A 19,901-nucleotide genomic window follows, 5' to 3' on the forward strand; every position below is an offset into this window, starting at 1 on the left:
ACGCCCCCCCCCCCCCCCGACCGACCCCTGTGGGCCGTCTAGGTACTCTGACAGTGGTGGCTTTTCGCCGCTTGCTGTCATCGGTGCAAGTCTGTTCGCTGTTCTACAACACGGCGACCAGCCAGTTGCCGATCTTGTCTTTGCTTGGTACACAAATTTTATGCCCATCACTTGACGGTGACCTGCTAGACTTGCGATAGTACTGAGCGCGGCGTTGTGTCCGGAAAGAGTAGGTAGAGCTATGCGTGGAGTGTGTTTGAGCAAGCCAGCCATGTCATGGGCTGTTTTTGCGTTTCGAGTCCCCCCCTCGCCCTCGCCCCTCAACGGATGAGAGGTGACCCACTACGTATGTTCGCGCCCTCTGGCTCCGGAAGACGGCAGGATTGGAGATCAAAGGATGGCCTGGTCCTGCTGGTGGTTAAGCTTAGATCCGAGCCATCGGCGAGAGGCACCGTCATTATCGCTGTTGTTATCGCTATGGCAGAGATTGGTACCTCGAAGGTTCATCGTCAAGTGCTCGACTGTCTCTGGGTACTGTTGTATACCGTTGCTTCTCTATCGTTCACATTCTACGCCTTTCATTATCTCGGTCGCCAGTTTGTACCTTCTACCACAAGATAGTGAACTAGTCGGGCGGCATACTGTATTCGTCCGGTAACCTTTCGACGTTGGATCGCAAGATCTGATAACGAGATGGCGGAATTGTACGATCAATCGCGGAACGACGCCTTGCAACGTCTTAACCAAACACTACTCCAGATCGACCCCTATATCCTACCTCCATATCCCAACCTCTCCATCGTCTCCGGACCATTAGATCCCCCACTACTCCAATTGACCCTGTCACAACTACTCCGGAAACAAGTCGACTGCTACCCGGAGAATGAAGCTGTTGTCATTCCCTGGACTGGCGCGCGGTGGACGTACCAGCAGCTATGGGACGAGTCGAGTTTGCTAGCAAGAGCGTTGCTGAAGGAGGGTGTGAGACCGAGAGATAGGATAGGAATCATGAGCGGTAACTGCGAGAAGTATATTGCATTATTCTTTGCCTGCGCAAGGGTAGGTGGTATCTGTGTTACGCTCAACAACACGTATACGGCGACAGAGATGGAGTACGCGCTGAAGCATACAAGTAAGTTTTCTTGACGTATGGCAGAGGAGAAAGAGACTGACCAAAGCAGAATGTAGGGTACTCTTCACAACTCCCACAATTGCGCGCTTCGACAACGGACCGTTGCTGGAGAAGCTCAGCCAACCCGATGTCGCATCCACACTGCCAGACCTCAAGACTGTATGTCTGATACGCGGCCAACACGACAGCTTCGTCAGCTACTCGTCCTTGATCGAAGGGGCCCAATATATTCCCGAGCACATCCTGGATATCTTCGATAGCATAATAAGTCCCTACGACGTTGCGAATCTCCAATTCACAAGTGGCAGCACCGGAAATCCAAAGGCTGCCATGTTGACGCACCAGTAAGCATCTCTTCTTCTGCTCGACGGGCGCGCGACTGACACCATTTAGCAACCTGATCAACAACTCGCGCTTCATAGGCGACCGCATGGATCTCACACCCAACGATGTCCTCTGCTGCCCGCCGCCTCTCTTCCATTGCTTCGGTCTCACCCTCGGTCTGCTTGCTTGCCTCACACACGGCGCGAAGATTGTCTTCCCAGCCGAATCTTTCGATCCCGTCGCCTGCATGCGCGCGATTGACGCAGAACGCTGCACAGCTCTACACGGTGTACCCGCTATGATGGAGTCTATAATGGATGTTCCGCGACCAGAGGGCTGGACAAGTGAGCTTAGGACGGGCATTGTGGCCGGCAGTCCAGTGCCCAAGTGGCTCATGGAGCGCATGGTCAACGAGCTCAACATGTCGGACTTTACATCTTCGTATGGGCTTACCGAAGCGAGCCCTACTGTGTTCAACGCGCACACGCACGATTCGCTGCATGCGCGGTTGACTACTGTTGGAACGGTATTGCCTCATGCGCGGGTCAAGATCGTGGACCATCAGGATCGCATCGTGCCGATTGGTGTGAGGGGCGAGCTCTGCGTCGCGGGATACCAAATCTGTCGCGGCTACTGGGAGAATCCTGAGAAGACGGCTGAACTCATCGTGCACGACGAGTATGGCGAGCCGTGGCTACACACTGGTGACGAGGCAGTCTTGGATGTAGATGGGTACTGCACCATCACCGGACGGTTCAAGGATATCATCATCCGAGGTGGGTATCTCCCTGTAATCAGCACATCTCCCGTGACATGCGTACTAACAGCATGCTAGGAGGCGAAAACATCTACCCCCTAGAGATCGAAGAACGTCTCGTCGCACACCCGTCAATCACGCGCGCTATCGTCGTCGGCGTCTCACACCCCCGCTACGTGGAAGTGCCCGCTGCCTTCCTCCAACACGAGCCTGATACGGACAAGCCAGACTTAGCAGAGGTGCAGGCATGGGTGCGCAAGGTGCTGGGCAGGCACAAGGCACCGGTGCACATCTTCTGGCTCGGAGAGGACTGTGATGGTGAAGTGCCGCTGACGGGTAGTGGTAAGATCAAGAAGTTTGTGCTGAGAGATGTTGCCGAGGGATTGTTGAAAGGGCGTTGATCACGAGGTGGGAAGGTCACGTGCAGACGTGCCGCGGTCGAAATTTAGCGTGTCAGACTTCAGCGCCCGCGGACAGGCTTCATCTGTTTTATCGCAACACCTTTATTGTTCTTGTATCAATTACATATTTGTTGATCTCGCATATCAGTCCAATGTCTCTGTATCCTCTTGACCGTCCGGCGGCGCACTGCAAGTCGTCTCTGTCTGCAGGCACTTGATGATCCTCGGAGGACGCACAACACACGTCATGGTATCGTCAAAGCTACACCATTGCCAATGCTTCCTCCTGGCGCACGCGACGCGGCCGGCCAATGAAGCGCCCGCCATTACATCAACCCGTCATGATTATTGACTGGACAGGCATAAACAGCACCGCGTGCCTCCACGTGCTCACCACTCGCGCCGCACCTCCTGCCTGCTGTTAAGACATGTCGCTGTCTGCTCCTCGTCTCCTCCACTCTCCTCTCCTACGCAACACCGCACGTGTATCCTCGGTACGTCTAGCGCCATACAGCAGAATTGCACCCCGCCTGCAGCCAGTGCCCAAGTACCTTTTTGCGAGACAGCGAGCGAATATGGCGACGCTGAGCAGTGACGCGTCGGTGGCTACGGCCAAGACATCCGACCCAAAGCACTTCATGTACACCAGCGGAGAGACTGATCCCGTCTGGATCCATCAATTGCCGTACAAGAACATACCCAAGTTCCCCAAGCTGGACAAGGACCTCGAGACGGACGTGTGCATCGTCGGCGCGGGCATCTCTGGTGTCTCAGTGGCCTACGAGCTCGTAACTCGCGGGCTGAACGTCGTCTTGATCGAGGGCCGCGAGGTACTCTCAGGCGAAACTGGACGTACGAGCGGCCACCTTGCCAACGACCTTGACGACGGCTACACGGAGATTGCGAAGAAGCACGGAGACAAGGGCGCAAGGGCGGCTGCAGAGTCGCATACCTGGGCGCTCAACCGCGTTGGCGAGATCTCAAAGCAGCTCGGCATCGAGTGCGAATACCGCCATCTCCCCGGCTACGACTTCTCTCAGTACCCGAAGAGCTCCAAAGACCATGCGAGCGACATCAAGACTTTGATTGAGGACGGCAACAAGGCCAAGGAGCTTGGTATCGTGACGGAATACAAGGAGGGGTTCAAGCTCAAGGGCTGGGAGGGCAGCATCGATCAGAGCGACGCTGTCATCTACCCTCAGCAGGCGACGTTCCACCCCACCAAGTACGTCGTCGGCGTTCTCGACTTCCTCAAGCAGCAGCCCAACTTCTCGTGTTACACCAACACCCGATGCATTGACGTGAAGGAGAAGGGTGTAGAGATCTTGGGCCTGGGCCACAAGGACGTATATGTCCAGACCGCCGACGGAAACACGATCAAGTGTGCCGATGCCGTCGAAGCAACGTGCGTGCCGCTGCAGAAGCTGTCCGTCATCGCCGAGGAGGAATACTACCGCACCTACTGCATCGCCATCCGCGTACCCAAGGGCTCGGTCGAAGACGCCCTCTTCTACGATTCGGCTGAAATCTACAAGTACGTCCGCCTCACCGAGTGCGACGCAAACGACGACTACATGGTCGTGGGAGGTGGCGACCACAAGGTCGGCCAAGCTGACACTGTCGCACCCTTCAAGGAGCTCGAAGAATGGACCCGCGCCCGCTTCCCGCAAGCAACCACAATCGACTACAAGTGGAGCGGCCAGGTCTTTGAGCCAGTCGACTACATGGCTTTCATCGGCAAGAACCAGGGCAACAAACACATTTACATCATCACCGGTGACTCGGGCAACGGCCTCACTCACGGTGTCCTAGCGGGTAAACTCATTGCGGATTCCATCACTCAGCAACCCAATGACTGGATCTCGGCTTACGATCCTAAACGTCTGGCGTCCATTGCAAAGTCTGCTACCAGCATGATAAGCCACGACCTGCAAATCAACGCACAGTACAAGCGCTACGCTCAGTCGGATATCAAGGATATTGAAGACCTTGTGCCGGGCGAGGGCGGTGTTCTCAACACCAACCCTACGAAGCCTCTGGCTGTTTACAAGGATGAGGGCGGTCAGATACACAAGTTCTCGGCGCTGTGCCCGCATCTCAAGGGTGTGGTGTGCTGGAATAGTACAGAGAAGAGTTGGGACTGCCCCGTGCACGGGTCAAGGTTTAGCAAGGACGGCGTGCAGCTTTGCGGACCGTCGAAGATGGGCTTGACGCCTGCAGATGCGAGTGGGGAGCAGATGCAGGAAAGGGCTCTTAAGGTTTGAGCGGGCGATGCTGGTGGTGTTGCATTCTTGCAAAGTAGTATACTGACCATGCAAAAGAACAAACTCATTCTCGTCGTCAGATGCTCTGCTGAACCACACTCACTTCTTGCCGTGATGATCATGAGTGACAATCATCTATTTCCACCTTCACTCTCACCTCCATCCCTACGACCACGGCATCACAATATCCCGCTCTCATTTACGCGTAGTATTCTCGAACTCAGATTTCTTTTACCACCCTCACCCTAGACCAACCTACACGAACGACTCCGTCTCCATCCCCTCCATACAAACCCCAAGATGGCGACCTCCACCCCCAATCGCCGCACCTTCCAACGCCCTGCTCGCGCCCAAAGCGTCCAAAGCATACGCTCTGACTCGTCCTTCACTACACCGCGTCCGACACCCCCTCCACCACCACCTCAGCGACTCGGTCGCGGCGTCCGCGCTACCAGCATCGCCAGTGAAGTAGCATCACCCTCTGTCGCCGATACCACAGATGACAAGGGCGAGAAGAGAGCTGGTGTCAGGGTACTCCCGGCGCATTATGTTCTCCCGCCAACGTACCCCAGTCCGTTTGAGGGAAGTCTGGAGAGGAGTTTGGATGCGGTTCAAGAGTGGGGACGTCTTTGTATCTCTGATCATGGGGTTACGCCGGGTAAGTACCGTTGTTTCCTTTCCCCCTGGTTACGAAACTATATGCGGCGTAGTGGAGAAACTGACCTTTGTCGGCCTCATCTCGTCAGGTCTACAGAAGATCATCGACACGCTGCTCAAGCCCGTGGATAGTACAACAAACTGGCCAGCGCTCTTCCAATCTCTTCACGCCAACACGCCGGAACTCGCTCGTTATATAACCGAAGAACTACTCTTCCTACTCACGCGTACCCTCCTCCCAGAGCAAATCGCAGAAAACAGAGCCCTAATGGCACGTCTCTACAACGCAAAAAAACAACTCGCTATGCGCCTCGTCTTGCGCTACGATATGCTTCGTGAATGGAAAATGGAAGCAGGCACACATCATCGCGATCAAGCTGTTACTGTAGCATCGGAACCACCACCATCCTTGTCGCGAGTCAAAGAGCCTGTAGCACCAGTATACGTGAGCGCAGGCACCAAAACAAAATTCCCATATAGACGCGCCCTCCTGCCCAACATAATACCGACTTTGATCACAGCGCCAGCAGGTGGCTTCACGACGCACGGCGTGCGTGAGCGGATGAAACATCACGTCACAGATTTAGACAGCTATCTCTTGCTAGGGGACGAGCAGGTAGCGGGGTGGCGAGGCGTGAGGTTAATGGCGATGGTGTGTCAGGTGGTGTTGCATTGGCAGTGGTTGAGGCAGAATAATGCGGTGCTGGATGATATGGAGGTGCATGGGTGGGAGGACTTGGAGGGCAAGGCGGATGAGTCGGGGTGGATTGCTGAGGATGTGAAGAGGAATACTGTGGGTGGGGGAGGGAGGAGGGAGAGGGCGGTGGTGGTTAGGGAGGAGGAGTGAAGGGAGGAGGGGCTGGATATGGTAGTTTGATGGCTGATGTATATGTCTGATCTGTTCTGAAAGAAGCTAAGACCGGACGACGTACGTCGCGTGCTACAAAGCGTTTTGTCGGTGTACGCTGCTGTTCCTGCTCCAGCGACGGAACGTCTTGCCTTTCTTCCAGAACAATATACCGAACAAGCACCACAGCGTAATGAGACCTGCGTTCGTCATGATGGGCGGAATGAATCTAATCTCGTTAGTCATGGCAGATTGCGTATTGAGACGCTCAAAACTTACCCATCCTCTATGCTCCAAGGCGTAATAAACTTGCCAAACCCATAGCCCCACAGATTCTTATTGATAGTGATGGCGACCATCAAAGACCCCGCTACAGGCTTGTAAGAGTCAATGGCATAGGTACTGACGATACCGGGTAGAGCTGCGACTTGGATTCCAGCACAAGTGTAACCAATGATGATGATGGCCTCCCACGGCCACTTGCGCTCGTAGCCTATGGCGACAACAATATTGCCAATAAGCATTATGACGACATAGGGTATCATGGCCGGCAAGCGCATCTCCGGCTCGCGAATCCCATTGTTCTTCCTCGTGCTTCTCGCAGAGACCCAGTCGCTGAGTGGACCTGCTGTAAAGAGTCCGATAAAGGCGCCGACCATGATAGCGAAGTTGGTGAAGCCGACGGTCATGGGCTTGAAGTTGTACGGCGGTAAAGCGAGGACTTGACTCTGTGTGAGGTTGATGGTGAGAAAGCTAGAGCACGACCAACTGACGACGAAAGCGGCGAATTCGACAATCGGGAAGGCGAACAACTTCCAAGGGACCCAGAGGTCAAGGAAGATGGAACGGAAGGGGTGGGCGTTTGGTTGAAACACCTTCCATTGCCATTTGCTGGGCTTACCACGTCCCAGGAAGGGATCACGCTGTGCGGTCTCCGAGGCCTCCAGACCGGTGGTACTAGGGAGGATAGAGTTGGCGGTATTGATGTGGTGAATTTGATTTGCTTCCTTTTCAGAATCAGAGCTGTTGGTCTCTTCCCGGGTAGTCGCTTTCGTCTTCTCTTCGATGGAACTGCCACTCTTCTGCCCAGCGTGCTCGGGCAAAGCACGCTTGAACCTTGTTTCAGGAAACATGAACACCACCATGAAGAACGAAAGGGCCAAGATGGCAGTGTTAAGCCACCAGAAGCTGCGCCAGCCGACCGTCTCGGTCATCGATCCAGATACGATAGGACCGACCATGAGCGAGCCCATGTACACGACCCAGTACAGAGTATTCCACTTCCCGCGGTCGTGCAGGAAGAAGATGTCGGCGATGACCTCAGGCATGATGGTCTCAGCTGGCCCAGCACCGATACCATTGACGATGCAGGCGCCCATGAAGGAGTTGTAGGAGTTGGACCTGGCACGCCATATCGATGTACCGACGTTGATGAGTTGGGATGCGAGATAGACGGGGCGACGACCGAAAGACGTGCTGATAGGTACCCTAGAGATTGCTTGTTAACCTTTGAGTCCGATGATGCAATGTGTGTACCTACCAGATGAAATTACTGAATCCGAGGACCAGGATACATACGCCAGTGAATTGCACTGCTCCCGCCAGATCGGTGTTGAAAGCTTCGATGAGTGCTGGAAACATAGGTGCCAGAGCTAGCGGTCCAAATCCTTGCGTAAATGTAACCATGGACGCTGAGATGATACATGCTAGCTTCCACCCAGTGCTCCAGTTAAGTGGATCGTTGGGATCGTCACTAGGTTGTGGGACGAGAACTTCGCGATGTGTGCCCTTGACGAAGTGATGTGAGCCAACATCTGCCATAACCTCCGTGCCGGGGAGAATCTCCGTGTGAAGCTCTGCTTCCAGCTGCCGGCGTTCCTACTCTTGTTAGTACCATCGAAGATCGACTAGGATGGAGCCTTACATCTTCATTGAAGTCGTGAGCATCCATGGTGGGTTCAGCAACTACTCTGCGAAAGTAGCGATGGTCGTGGTCAGCTCCGGGACGCAGCAAAGCATATGTATCTTCTGCTATAGCCGAAATCGCGCGACCTCAAGGCTCTCTAACCCAATTTCGGTACTTCTGTAACGTGACTCCTCCCCTAATTCCGAGGTAGAGCTCAGCAGTAGCTTGTTATCGAGCATCAACAGTCGGTAGAATAGCTCCGCGAGCTGGCACGATAGTTCGGCAGTTGTAGTTGGAGGCGTTTCCAAGACGAAAGGCTGATGTATACACAAAAATAAGGCCGACGCGTGGCTGAGCGTCTACCGGTAGATATTTATGAGACGATTTGACACCCAGCCGCCAGGATCTCCGCATCGTCCACAAGTGGTGGACGGTTGTGCCGTCTCATCTCTCCTAGCTACTTATCGACGGCAAATGCATGTCCGGGAGCGCTGTCCACTCAGAATCCTTGTACATGTGATAGCTCGAATCTAGCTTTAGCACACCGATACGTACCCATGCTCGCAGCTCCGCACGGATGGTGTTTCTACCCCAGATTCAGGATGGAGCGGAGCCGAATGAGTTGCGCCGCAAATGAGCCCGTGTACAGTCACAGCTCGTTCGGCAATGCTGCGTGCGTAAGATTAGCTGAGACCTGAGCCGATTGCGCGGATACTTGATCAAAAGAGTGATGGTATGATGATGGTGAGTGAGTTTTGGAGCGACTTGTGTAACTACCGAGCCGCGCTATCTCGCGCTACGTCACTAGTGCGATGCGGGGAAGTGCTGGGGAAGACGCCACACAAGGACCAGAACGTCGAGATTACGACACCAGCATTATCAGTTGGGCGTCGCGATTTTCATCCTGGTAAGATACCATGCCGTTTGACCCCGAGTTATACTTCATTCGCTCTGTTCCATTCTTCTCAAATAGCATCTGTGATGACCCTCATGCCTTACCTCTATGGCAACCACCGTTGCCCCTATCTTCTGATAAGACCTTACGCACCACTTCGCGCATGGCATCGATTACAGCTTATATGCGCAAGTGGATATCGAAACCTAGGATACGTTCGCAGTACTTCACAATACGCACACGGTCTTATCTCCGGCATTAGGGTCATATCATGATGGACTAGATGCCAAATACGTGCTCAGTACAGCTCATGTGGCACTCTTTCGTAGCCCAAAAGTACACGGTAATTTCATTCTACTACACGTCCGTGTAAGTCCCGCCATTCTTGGAGTAAGTGCTCCGTTTTTGCCCAGTACAGGCCAAGGGTAGCATCGTGGCGGAACGAGCTGGATGTCTTCACATCATTCCCAAAACTCTCCATGTATATGTCTTCTCCTACAATATGTGCCTAGGATGCATTCTCTTGTTTCTCGCCTGCAACATCGTACGGTAGGTTTGAAACAGCGAGGCCAAGGGGTTGCAGGGATCCCATGTCACTGGCCAGTCTGGTGAACTTGGGAACCGCTCGGCTTCAAATACCCCCCATGGCCAGCCAATGTGTTCGACGACAATAACTTTGAGGAAGAGTTTTGTATGACCGCGGGTTCTGCGACGAGTAGCTGCTATGGCACTTGCTGGCGATTGCGTAATCGCCAAGCACTTTATCAATCTTCCATTGAATCACGATATTTTGGTCATATCTTCATTTTGTCTACCATATCGCAAGGTCGTATATCTGGCCAACGCACATTTCATTATCGTCCTGCACTGATAGTTCTCTCTCTCCATGACTCTCCATTTCTCTCACTTCCGTCTTCCCAATCCCCAAACCCATCAACCTTTGCATGAGAACCGATCGTGGAGACTAGGGTCGTATTGTAGTTGATCTGCGCCCCAAGCGAGTGGTAGTTCAAAGTTGGGCGGCTCGCCATAGGGAGGTGGACCGTATTCTTTCCACCAGTGGCATGGCCGCTTACAGAAGCATAGCGGAGGACTGGCAAGAGATGGTCAGAACGTGTTTCATCAAGAGTTGAAAAACAAAGTGAAGGAGTGCGACTTACTGATCACGCCGCATATAGTTGGACATAATCACTTGCCTATCGGCGGAGAGATCATGAAACGTACCATGGCGCTCGTCGCGTAAGATAGCCTCCCACTTGGTACGACTACTATCCTTGACATGTCCAGAGGACGTTACGGTTGGGATAACACGAAGTTTCTCCAGCGCGAGTGTAAAGAACCAGTCTACGAAGGTCTTCTGACAAGTCATGTCGTCGGCATAGGCAGGCCGCGAAAGTTGGTACCAGGAATCGTGAGAGACCAAGTGCCACCTACGATCCGACATTTTTACAACTCGCGGGGGGAGAGACACTTGAAAGTGAAAATCAAGGCGACTTAGTGTTGGAAGAAGACCTAGGACGGCTCTTACGCCCCTACCAGGGGTATTGATTACGCGATTGCCTATGATGCCAAGCAAATAGAGATAGGTATTGTTAGGAAAACCAAGAGATATATGTCGAAGATGTTTTCCCGGCAAATGAGATAGTGCCTCGAAAAGTGTAGATGGATTTGGGAAATGCGGAGTCGTTGTTGTTTTGGTGATGTGGCGGAATTCGGATCTAACTTGCTTGCATACAAATTGTATGTTTGACATTTCAGATGCGTTGTTTACAGCCGGATCAAAGTTGTACTGAGAGCAAGTCCTATAACGCACGGGCCGGGGAGAACCAAAGGTGCAATACTCCGGCTGACCATAGATTAGTACTTGTCGTCCGGACGGCGATGTAGAGTGAGCTCGAGTCTCGGACTCATCGGCAACACGAGGCCATATATACCGCCCTATGATATGTTGGTATATCTCGAAGCGGAGCTCAAGAGGTAGCTCCAATAGCCGGAAGGGTTTTAGCTTTTTTGCAAACCAGTCCAGGAACGGCATCCATTGGCCTGGTAGCCCGATCTCTAGATCGCGCAAGAAAGCCAATACGGAACCGGAAACAAGCAGCGATGATGGTCGTTGGCGTATCTCCAGCCTTGTTGGTATTTCCCCCTTGCCCAATCTCCTGGGTGAAAAGAAGGTGCCATCCTGGAAAGCCTTTGTTGAGATGTCAGCGAGCAATGTGTGCTTCCATGAGTCAGGGTCAGTCTTGCGGAGCTCAAGTAGATGAGCCCCCAACGTATAGTAGTTGACGAGCTACATTCCTGTCAATATAGTGCCTCATATCGATTCCGAAGCGCACTTACAAGCCCGGTGTCTGCGTCAAAGATTTTGTGTCCATACCGATAATCGATCCATTTACGCAGAGGCCACCATCTACGGCCTTCGCTGACCTGTAGCTCTGCTAGGGGAGCAGCGAGTGAAGCGTCTGAACGGTTTGACCGCGACGGTTTGTAGCGGATTCGTACGTGGTTGTGGCGCCGACTCGTACCAATAAAGCTGTAGCAAGTACGCAGACCCTCCAGGGTCATTTGCGGTCGCACCTTGAGGCCGAGCGTGTTCGCATGGAAGGTCGGGTCCTCGCGGCGCTTGTGAAGGATGTACTCATTGATCTTAGCGCAGATTGAGCTCTGAAGATTTTGTCAGTATCAGTTCATAGGGATGTCATGCATGTTGCACTTGCTGCTTCTTCGGCCGGATTTGGCTCTTGCCATTGCTGGCGACTGGAGTGGCGCGTCATCTTGGTCAAGATTTTTTTGGTGCTGGACGTGTTGTTCGAAGAGCTCGTCTATGGGCTGTAATTTATACATGCAAGGAAGCAGGGTCTTCAAAGCAAATATCCGTGCGCTGATGGATGAAGGTGATGAGTGAATCCATCCTTACCGCTACACTTCTTGACAGTGCGCCCTAACTGGCGCAATTTCCAAAAGAAGAAGTTACACAGGCAGGATAAGCTCTGCCACAAGAGAAGCCAGCAGCCGGCCAGCCAACGATGAGTAGTGAGTTGAACGTGCTGCGCCCTTTTACTTGCCATCTGTTACATATTTCGGTAACAAATGTGTGGTACTGACCAAACTTCAACTTCAAGGCTGTCGGCTTGCTGAGTCACACATGACAACGATGCATCACGTAGTGGGAATGAGCCAACCACGAGTCGAGTTGTGCTTCATCCCCACTGCCTCCCCCAGAGCATCAAGATTCGCTGCAAGGGGGAAACATGATATGGCTAAATGCATGAGCAACTCTGCCCTTCTAGCAGGGACTCTCGTAAACAATAATGTATTCGGGTCTGGGCCGTGTGACTCTACACTGGGGCCATATGAGTGTGTATAGCAGCCTGTGAGTCTCCTGGTGGTGTCCGATGACGTCTTGGTTGCCATGACATTGGGTGTATATCTGCCCGACTACACAACGCTAAATCAGAATCCATCTCTGCATTGGGTCTGGTGCAGTACGCGCTAAAGGACACGAACGAATAGTACTAGTGAAACCAACTTGGCCGTCAAACAAAAGCATCTTGGCGATTGCTGGATCAGCAAAGTTGTGGGGAAAGAGCCACCTGCCACAGAGCTTCAAAAACGACGGAACATAGTCGGCGGCCAGATTTGCAAGCATTCTCGGCATTGTTGAGCGCCGACGGCATATGCCGATGGTGATACATAACAAGTGCTGCCATCCGCTGAAGGCCTGCCACTACCAATTTATACGCTGAGAAAGGGCAGTACGGTAATTCGAATCATCCCAAGCATCATGTCGCACCTCCAATACTACGCATACCCCGGCAAGGGCGAATCAGCGAAAAAGAACATCAAATACAGCCAAGCAGTGCGCGTGGGTGATCGCATCGAATGTGCAGGCCAAGGTAACCCACATGCCCATGGCCGAGAATCTCCAGATACTAACACTTGCTCTCTCAGGTGGATGGGACCCCCAGACCGAGGTCATACCCGAAGACATCAACGCACAGATCGACCAAGCATTCGAGAATGTAGAGCTCGCTCTGAAGAATGCTGGAGGAAAGGGGTGGTCGCAGGTGTTTCGCGTAAACTCTTACCATATCCCGTTGAACGATGTAGCGATGGGTGCTATGGTGCGGAACTTTAGGAAATGGGTACCGGATCACGAACCGATTTGGACGTGTGTAGGCGTGGTGAAACTGGGCGAGGATGATATGCGGGTGGAAATCGAGGTGTCAGCGCATGATCCTAAGTAGGACGATGGCAGACTGAGATGCGACAGGAGTGTTCCAAGGTTTGGATGACTGGCGATGAGGGATCTACTGGATGGCGTCTGTTGGAAATTATGGAAATGCCAATGTACAATCCTGATTCTTAGCGAGAATCATGACCTCGGGATGCAACAAGGTTGATTCCATGGTTGAAGTCGATGAGCGATGCGAAATGATGCGGGGGATGGTGTGTGAGGCTGAAAAGACGACTGCAGGCGAGAGCACGTGAACGGGCGGCGCTAAGCCATCGGCGCATCCATGGCCGACGGTATTCTTCGAGTTCTGAGCTCTTGCGACGCGCCCCCAGCACTTCACGCGCAACTTCGCAACCAACTCCACTACCACCCATTTCCCATTTCGGCGACTCGACAAACAACCGATACGCGATGCCCAAGTTTTTTTGCGACTACTGCGATGTCTACCTCACGCACGACAGCATGAGCGTGCGCAAGGCGCATAACAACGGGCGCAACCACCTCCGCAACGTGCAGGCCTACTACGAGCAGATCTCGAGCGACCAGACACAGCAAGTCATCAACAGCATCACCGACGCGTACAACACAGAAGGACAGGCCAACCCGCTGTTCCAGCAAAACCTGGCTGGCGGCTTCCCGGGAGGGCCTATGGCTGGAATGCCGCCCATGGGAATGCCTCCTATGGGGATGCCTGGATTCCCACCACCAGGTGAGTTGCATCGAGCGCTACGAGTAACAGCAAGCGTGCTAACAGATGCAGGCATGCCGCCTATGGGTGGAATGCCACCACAGTTCATGGGCCGCGGAGGTCGTAAGTTGCTTATGATCAGTCACCACCTACCAGTTCTATGCTGACAGTGCCATAGCCCCGATGCCACCAAATGGAATGCCGCCCTTCCCACCGCAAGGCATGCCCCCGGGCCCTGGCGGGATGCCTCCTAACATGCCGCCCTTTCCACCACCACACATGGGCGGCGGCCCACCTCAGGGCATGCCTCCGTTCCCTTTCCCACCACCAGGAAATGCAAGCTCACCTCCTGGAGGCATGCCGTACCCGCCGCCTGGCGGTATGGGCATGCCACCCGGTGGGCCCCCAGGCAGATATCCTCCTGGACCGCCGGGACGTTAGAACCGACCCGATGCGCACGGAGGAATGATACCTGCTTTTGGTCACGACAACTATGGACTTGCGATGAGTCATCTGGGGGTGAAGAGGAAGAGAGAGGGCGAGGAAGATATACCCGGTGTTTCTATGAGGGGTTGTGGCCGAGGACACGGAGCAGCCACGGGCGCGAATGCTGTGGCTCTTGCGTGGATGTAGAAGGCATGATGCGACGTGCTGGTACTCTTGACCTGCATGAACGAGGGAAGCTGGTGCAGATGCAAAGGCATCGAAGCTTCATTTCGGCAACCAGTATGTTTCATACACGGGCTGTTGCGATCCTATGAGCTCACGCCATGTAGTAAGACTAGTCGAACAATTTATTCATGATCGTACGAAACGTACAAAAGTGTAGAACCATCAAGACGCCATGCATGCTCATGTCCCACGCTTGCCAAACGTAGTCTCATTTGCTGAACAAATCCCTAGCATACGTCTCCACGTCCATCATCTCCATGCCCAGCGCCACATTCACCGTCTTGTCCATGTCCCACCACACGCCGTCCCTCGCAAACACTAGCCTATACTTTTTAATTCCGTCATCTGGGTCCGCATCAAGTTGATTCTTCAAATACTCGATGCTCCACGTCTCCTGTTTGACTTCCTTGCCAGACACCCTCCTGACAATACCAGCCAACTGCGCATAGCTCACCGTATCCCCAGCTACATAAACCACACGGTTCATCGCCTCGACAGTCGAATCCGGTGCAAGGATCCTGGCCACAACCCGTCCGATGTCGTCGACGTGCGTAACAGTAACTCTATGCGTCCAGTCCCGCAGACAACGCACTACTATCCTCCCCCCTTCTTCCTCGTTCCTCCTATCCACCATCCCCCAAAACGGCTCAAACAGAAAAGACATGAAGATGCCCGTACTAACCACCGTCCAGCACACATGACTCTCTTCCGCCTTTTGCCTCAGTAACTCGCGTACATCGCGCTGCGCACCAAATAACGGCATCAGACCCTCTCCGTCACCAGTGACATCGTAATCAACGCCCCACTGCCAGGGAAAATACCATAGTTTTGATTGACCACGAGAGCGCCGGAGTGTCCCCGCGACAAGGACTTCGTGTGCGAGTTTGAGGACGGACGACGGGTCTGCGCCGAATCCCGTGCAGGATATGAGGATGTCGTAGTTGGCAAAGGTTTCTGAGAGGAGCGGGGATGGAGAAGTGAGGTCGATGGGTGTGAGAGAAAGGTTGGGGGATGTGAGGTTGGTGTATTTGGTGGGTGAGCGGACGCCGAGTGTGAGGTGCGTGTTGGGGAGGTGGGAGAGATGAGGGAGGAGTGCTTGGCCTAGTTCGCCGGCGCCGAGGAGGAGGATGGAGGGTGTGGGGGAGGACATGTTTGATGGGAGAGATTGGTGTAGTAGGGGGGATGTAGTGTGTGGTTCATGGTTGATGGGCTGGGGTACTTGTATATGCGTTCTCACTCTAGATGCAAGAGAAAGTCAGCGATTGGTTGTCGTTGTATGTTAGCGACTACGGGCTGGCGACAAGAGATAGGCATAACGGCAATGGAAGATGCTAGAGGTTGTTGCAAGTCTCGGAACTTAGGTCCTAATTCCGCGAGAGCTTTCGGGTGTTGGAGAACCACAGTGGTGTGAGGTGTATGCAGGTATTATAGAAGGCGCGGAGATAAGACTCAGTAGAGCGGAGTTAGACGGTGTTGCTGGAGAACAGACTGAGAGTGCAGAACCAGGAACATATTCGTGCATACCAGTACAGACATTTCTCTCAGCATCAGCAAGAATTCGTGAAAAGGCAAAATAATAGAATCGGCGATATGACGTTGTTGTTGTCCACTAGGTTTGCTTCTGGTGTCGACGGTAGAAAGGCCTGATCATTGGGTGATTATCAATTGCTACAGGTAGAGTATGAACACCACTACCTTCCCGTCGACACAAAATATCACTCGGGCTATGGAACCACCTCATTGGCAAGCCCGAGCCCGTCGTGGTCCACAGGGATGGCAGGGCTGGCCGACCTCCCTAGCCCCAATCCAGCCTAGCGCCTCGCTTGAATTTTGAAGTCTTGCTGTGCGTTTGCTCGACGAACATCCTCAGGACAGTCCATTAACACCCGAGTGCGCCTACGTCCATCCTCACCACCACAATCATGGCCGAGCAACTCGTACTCCGTGGTACCCTCGAGGGCCACTCTGGCTGGGTCACCTCCCTCGCCACCTCTCTGGAGAAGTGCGTATAGACGGCGGGGCAGACGCAGGCAGAATGCGCAGTACTGACATTGCGACCAGCCCCAACATGCTCCTCTCCGGATCGCGCGACAAGACTCTGATCATCTGGAACCTGACCCGCGACGAGACCTCGTACGGCTACCCCAAGAGGAGCCTCCACGGCCACTCGCACATTGTCTCCGACTGTGTACGTCTACCCGGCAAAAATGAAGCACAAGCAATTGGCTGGCTAGGAAGCGGGGACAGCTGAGCTGACAATTGCTGCACAGGTCATCTCCTCTGACGGCGCCTACGCTCTGTCCTCATCGTGGGACAAGACTCTCCGCCTCTGGGAGCTGTCCACCGGTGTCACCACCCGCCGCTTCGTCGGCCACACCAACGACGTTCTCTCCGTCTCCTTCTCCGCCGACAACCGCCAGATCGTCTCCGGATCGCGCGACCGCACCATCAAGCTCTGGAACACCCTTGGTGACTGCAAGTACACCATCACCGACAAGGGCCACACCGAGTGGGTCTCGTGCGTGCGCTTCTCCCCCAACCCCCAGAACCCCGTCATCGTCTCCGCTGGCTGGGACAAGCTCGTCAAGGTGCGTACATTTGGCTCTGCAGCACACCCGCCCCTCCCCCTCTTATATGATGATTTTCTATGTATTTGCTACTTCAGAGCTTCGGCTATGAGACAATTATCACCTAGTACTGATTTACACCTCCCCAATCGCTCGATTCTGGATTTTTGTCGTGGCCCGAAACTGACACCATCCAGGTCTGGGAACTCGCTTCCTGCCGCATCCAGACCGACCACATCGGTCACACCGGCTACATCAACACCGTCACCATCTCGCCCGATGGCTCCCTGTGCGCCTCCGGTGGCAAGGACGGAACCACCATGCTCTGGGACTTGAACGAGTCCAAGCACCTCTACTCCCTCTCCGCCGGCGACGAGATCCACGCCCTCGTCTTCTCGCCCAACCGCTACTGGCTGTGCGCTGCCACCGCCTCCAGCATCATCATCTTCGACCTTGAGAAGAAGAGCAAGGTTGACGAGCTGAAGCCCGAGTACATGGAGGTTGGCAAGAAGAGCCGGGAGCCCGAGTGTGTCTCCTTGGCCTGGAGCGCCGACGGCCAGACCCTGTTCGCCGGATACACTGACAACCGTATCCGCTGCTGGGGTGTCATGGCACGGGGATAGACGGTAGTGCATAGTTGTGGGTAGTGCAAATGGTGGGGCGTAAACGGGAAAATCACGATTCCACATCTTCTGTAGCATGCCATGGGTTATGATTGATGCTCATGCGGGATGGGTTTGGGACTCTTCCGGCATTACCACGTCCAGGCGCTTAGAGTCAATGAAAATTCTCAAGTCCAACACTGGATTGCCGTGCGTGGTGTTTCGTATGTCGAATATGGAAGCGTCGAGGCGGCTTTCAAAGGCATCGCTTGTGATGCGTGCCGTGCATGTCATTGCTCGGTCATGGTACGTGGGCAAAAGTTAGGCCAATCGACTTGAATTACTCTTTTCAATTCATCCAAGTCCTGTGACAAAGCATCTACAGCTTACTAAACGTGGGCTTCGTCTTGTTCAACCCACTCATCATCGCATTTTTGAGATCATCCGACTGCAACATGGCTGCATTCCACACCGCCGTGTAGTTCAGCCCGTCACTAATAGGCCTATCCCTCGAATAATTGATGATTTCCTTTGTGCCCAGCACCGCCACGGGACTCTTGCTCGCGATCAATGTCGCCAATTCCAACGCCTTGCCCACCGCCTCTGCCTTGTCCTTGTACACTCTTGACACCAACCCATGCTGCAGCGCCTCGTCCGAACCAAAGATGCGCGCCGACAAAGTAACATCCTTGACCCACGACAAATTCCCAACCGAATGCGGCATGCGCGACAGTGTACCAATATCCGCCGCAAGCCCCACATCCACCTCCTTGACCGCGAACCTCGTCGTCGCAGTCGAAAACCGAATATCGCACGCCAAACAAATATCAATCGCAAGGCCAAACGACACGCCATGCAGCACCGCGATAACAGGCTTCTCGCACTTCTCGATATCGGTGATGCAGGCCTGGAATTCGGATATGGTTCGGCGGTGGCGGTTGGCGGTGCGGGCGGCGTCGTGGGTTGCGTCGGCGGGGGCGAGGGTGCCGGAGTCGAGGGCTGCGGATACGTCGAGGCCCGCGGTGAAGGCGCGGTCGCCGGCGCCGGTTAGGAGGATGGCGCGGACGGAGGGGTCGTGCGAGAGTTGGCGGAAGATGGCGGAGAGGTTGAGCCACATGCTGGGAGGGGTTAGTTGGGGGTATGGTGAGCTGTGGGGGGTGTGGGTGGTTTGTTTGTTTGCTGGGGATGTAGAGGCTGAGAATGCGATGGATGTCTTGGTAAGAGATGTAGATTTGATGTCTCAATGGCCATATCTAAGAAGAATTTATTTCCTTCTCGTGCATTTGAACAGGTGATGTTCACATGGAGCCGGAGTCGCTATTGGATATGGGAGAAACAACGGCTCTGTACTCACACTTCTTTGAACGCGTTCATCTTATCCGCCCGATTGATCTCAACATGCGCAACATATTCCGCTGGAAATGTGACGTTAACGAACTCCTTTTGGTATGCTTCCGCCATTGTTGCTGATTGATCGCGTCCTGTCGCGCGACGTCGTATTTCCTTGCTCTTTCTCCTTGTAAAAGCTATCGTAGCTGTTTGCTGGGCTTCTGAAATTGCTCTCTAGGTAAAAGTTTGGAATTGTAGTGAGGAGTGAGAAATGTCGTCGGCTTTGGCGATCTAGGCAGGCGGGTCGTTCGGTTGGGGTATCTTGTGATGGGGTATCGAGCCGAGGCACGGCGGATGCTGTTAGCTGATTACTCCCTCTACTCTAGCTTAGCTTAATTAGCTTAATAGGTTAAAATTAATAGGCTTAATTAACTAGCTTGATTAGCTTAATAGCTAAAGTATATCCAAAAAGAGAAGGAAAAGGAGGAGGAAAAGGGGTTAAGATTATGTAATCTCATCTCTACGTAATCTTATCTCTATATAATCTTACTTTATCTAACCTTCTTAATTCTATTAAGCTTATTAAGCTAAATAATTAAGCTACTATAAGCTAGCTTAGCTTA

General features: G+C 53.5%; 7 protein-coding genes across 7 annotated transcripts; 4 read left to right on the top strand and 3 right to left on the bottom strand.

Moving 5' to 3' along the window:
* Positions 1–693: 693 nt before the first annotated feature.
* Positions 694–2,614, top strand: ACET3X_002030 (uncharacterized protein; the record flags this gene model as incomplete). Its single annotated transcript, XM_069447388.1, has 4 exons — positions 694–1,132; positions 1,182–1,476; positions 1,526–2,232; positions 2,292–2,614. The coding sequence occupies 4 exons, from the start codon at positions 694–696 to the stop codon at positions 2,612–2,614; spliced, it is 1,764 nt and encodes a 587-aa protein (XP_069312272.1).
* Positions 2,615–3,189: 575 nt separating this feature from the next.
* On the top strand, positions 3,190–4,878 carry ACET3X_002031 (uncharacterized protein; the record flags this gene model as incomplete). The annotated part of the gene is made up of 1 exon (XM_069447389.1): positions 3,190–4,878. One exon carries the CDS (start codon positions 3,190–3,192, stop codon positions 4,876–4,878), a length of 1,689 nt encoding a protein of 562 aa, XP_069312273.1.
* A 1,597-nt stretch (positions 4,879–6,475) lies between these two features.
* On the bottom strand, positions 6,476–8,333 carry ACET3X_002032 (uncharacterized protein; the record flags this gene model as incomplete). The annotated part of the gene is made up of 4 exons (XM_069447390.1): positions 6,476–6,611; positions 6,662–7,870; positions 7,923–8,260; positions 8,307–8,333. The coding sequence occupies 4 exons, from the start codon at positions 8,331–8,333 to the stop codon at positions 6,476–6,478; spliced, it is 1,710 nt and encodes a 569-aa protein (XP_069312274.1).
* A 4,634-nt stretch (positions 8,334–12,967) lies between these two features.
* Positions 12,968–14,549, top strand: ACET3X_002033 (uncharacterized protein; the record flags this gene model as incomplete). Its single annotated transcript, XM_069447391.1, has 5 exons — positions 12,968–13,079; positions 13,135–13,426; positions 13,753–14,129; positions 14,181–14,231; positions 14,287–14,549. 5 exons carry the CDS (start codon positions 12,968–12,970, stop codon positions 14,547–14,549), a joined length of 1,095 nt encoding a protein of 364 aa, XP_069312275.1.
* Positions 14,550–14,988: 439 nt separating this feature from the next.
* ACET3X_002034 (uncharacterized protein) lies at positions 14,989–15,930 on the bottom strand (the record flags this gene model as incomplete). Its single annotated transcript, XM_069447392.1, has 1 exon — positions 14,989–15,930. The coding sequence occupies one exon, from the start codon at positions 15,928–15,930 to the stop codon at positions 14,989–14,991; it is 942 nt and encodes a 313-aa protein (XP_069312276.1).
* Positions 15,931–16,702: 772 nt separating this feature from the next.
* ACET3X_002035 (40S ribosomal protein RACK1) lies at positions 16,703–17,970 on the top strand (the record flags this gene model as incomplete). The annotated part of the gene is made up of 4 exons (XM_069447393.1): positions 16,703–16,782; positions 16,842–16,968; positions 17,051–17,368; positions 17,545–17,970. The coding sequence occupies 4 exons, from the start codon at positions 16,703–16,705 to the stop codon at positions 17,968–17,970; spliced, it is 951 nt and encodes a 316-aa protein (XP_069312277.1).
* A 358-nt stretch (positions 17,971–18,328) lies between these two features.
* ACET3X_002036 (uncharacterized protein) lies at positions 18,329–19,410 on the bottom strand (the record flags this gene model as incomplete). Its single annotated transcript, XM_069447395.1, has 2 exons — positions 18,329–19,067; positions 19,304–19,410. 2 exons carry the CDS (start codon positions 19,408–19,410, stop codon positions 18,329–18,331), a joined length of 846 nt encoding a protein of 281 aa, XP_069312278.1.
* Between the last annotated feature and the right edge of the window lie 491 nt (positions 19,411–19,901).

Source organism: Alternaria dauci, chromosome 1, assembly GCF_042100115.1.
Source record: "Alternaria dauci strain A2016 chromosome 1, whole genome shotgun sequence".
NCBI lineage: Eukaryota > Fungi > Ascomycota > Dothideomycetes > Pleosporales > Pleosporaceae > Alternaria > Alternaria dauci.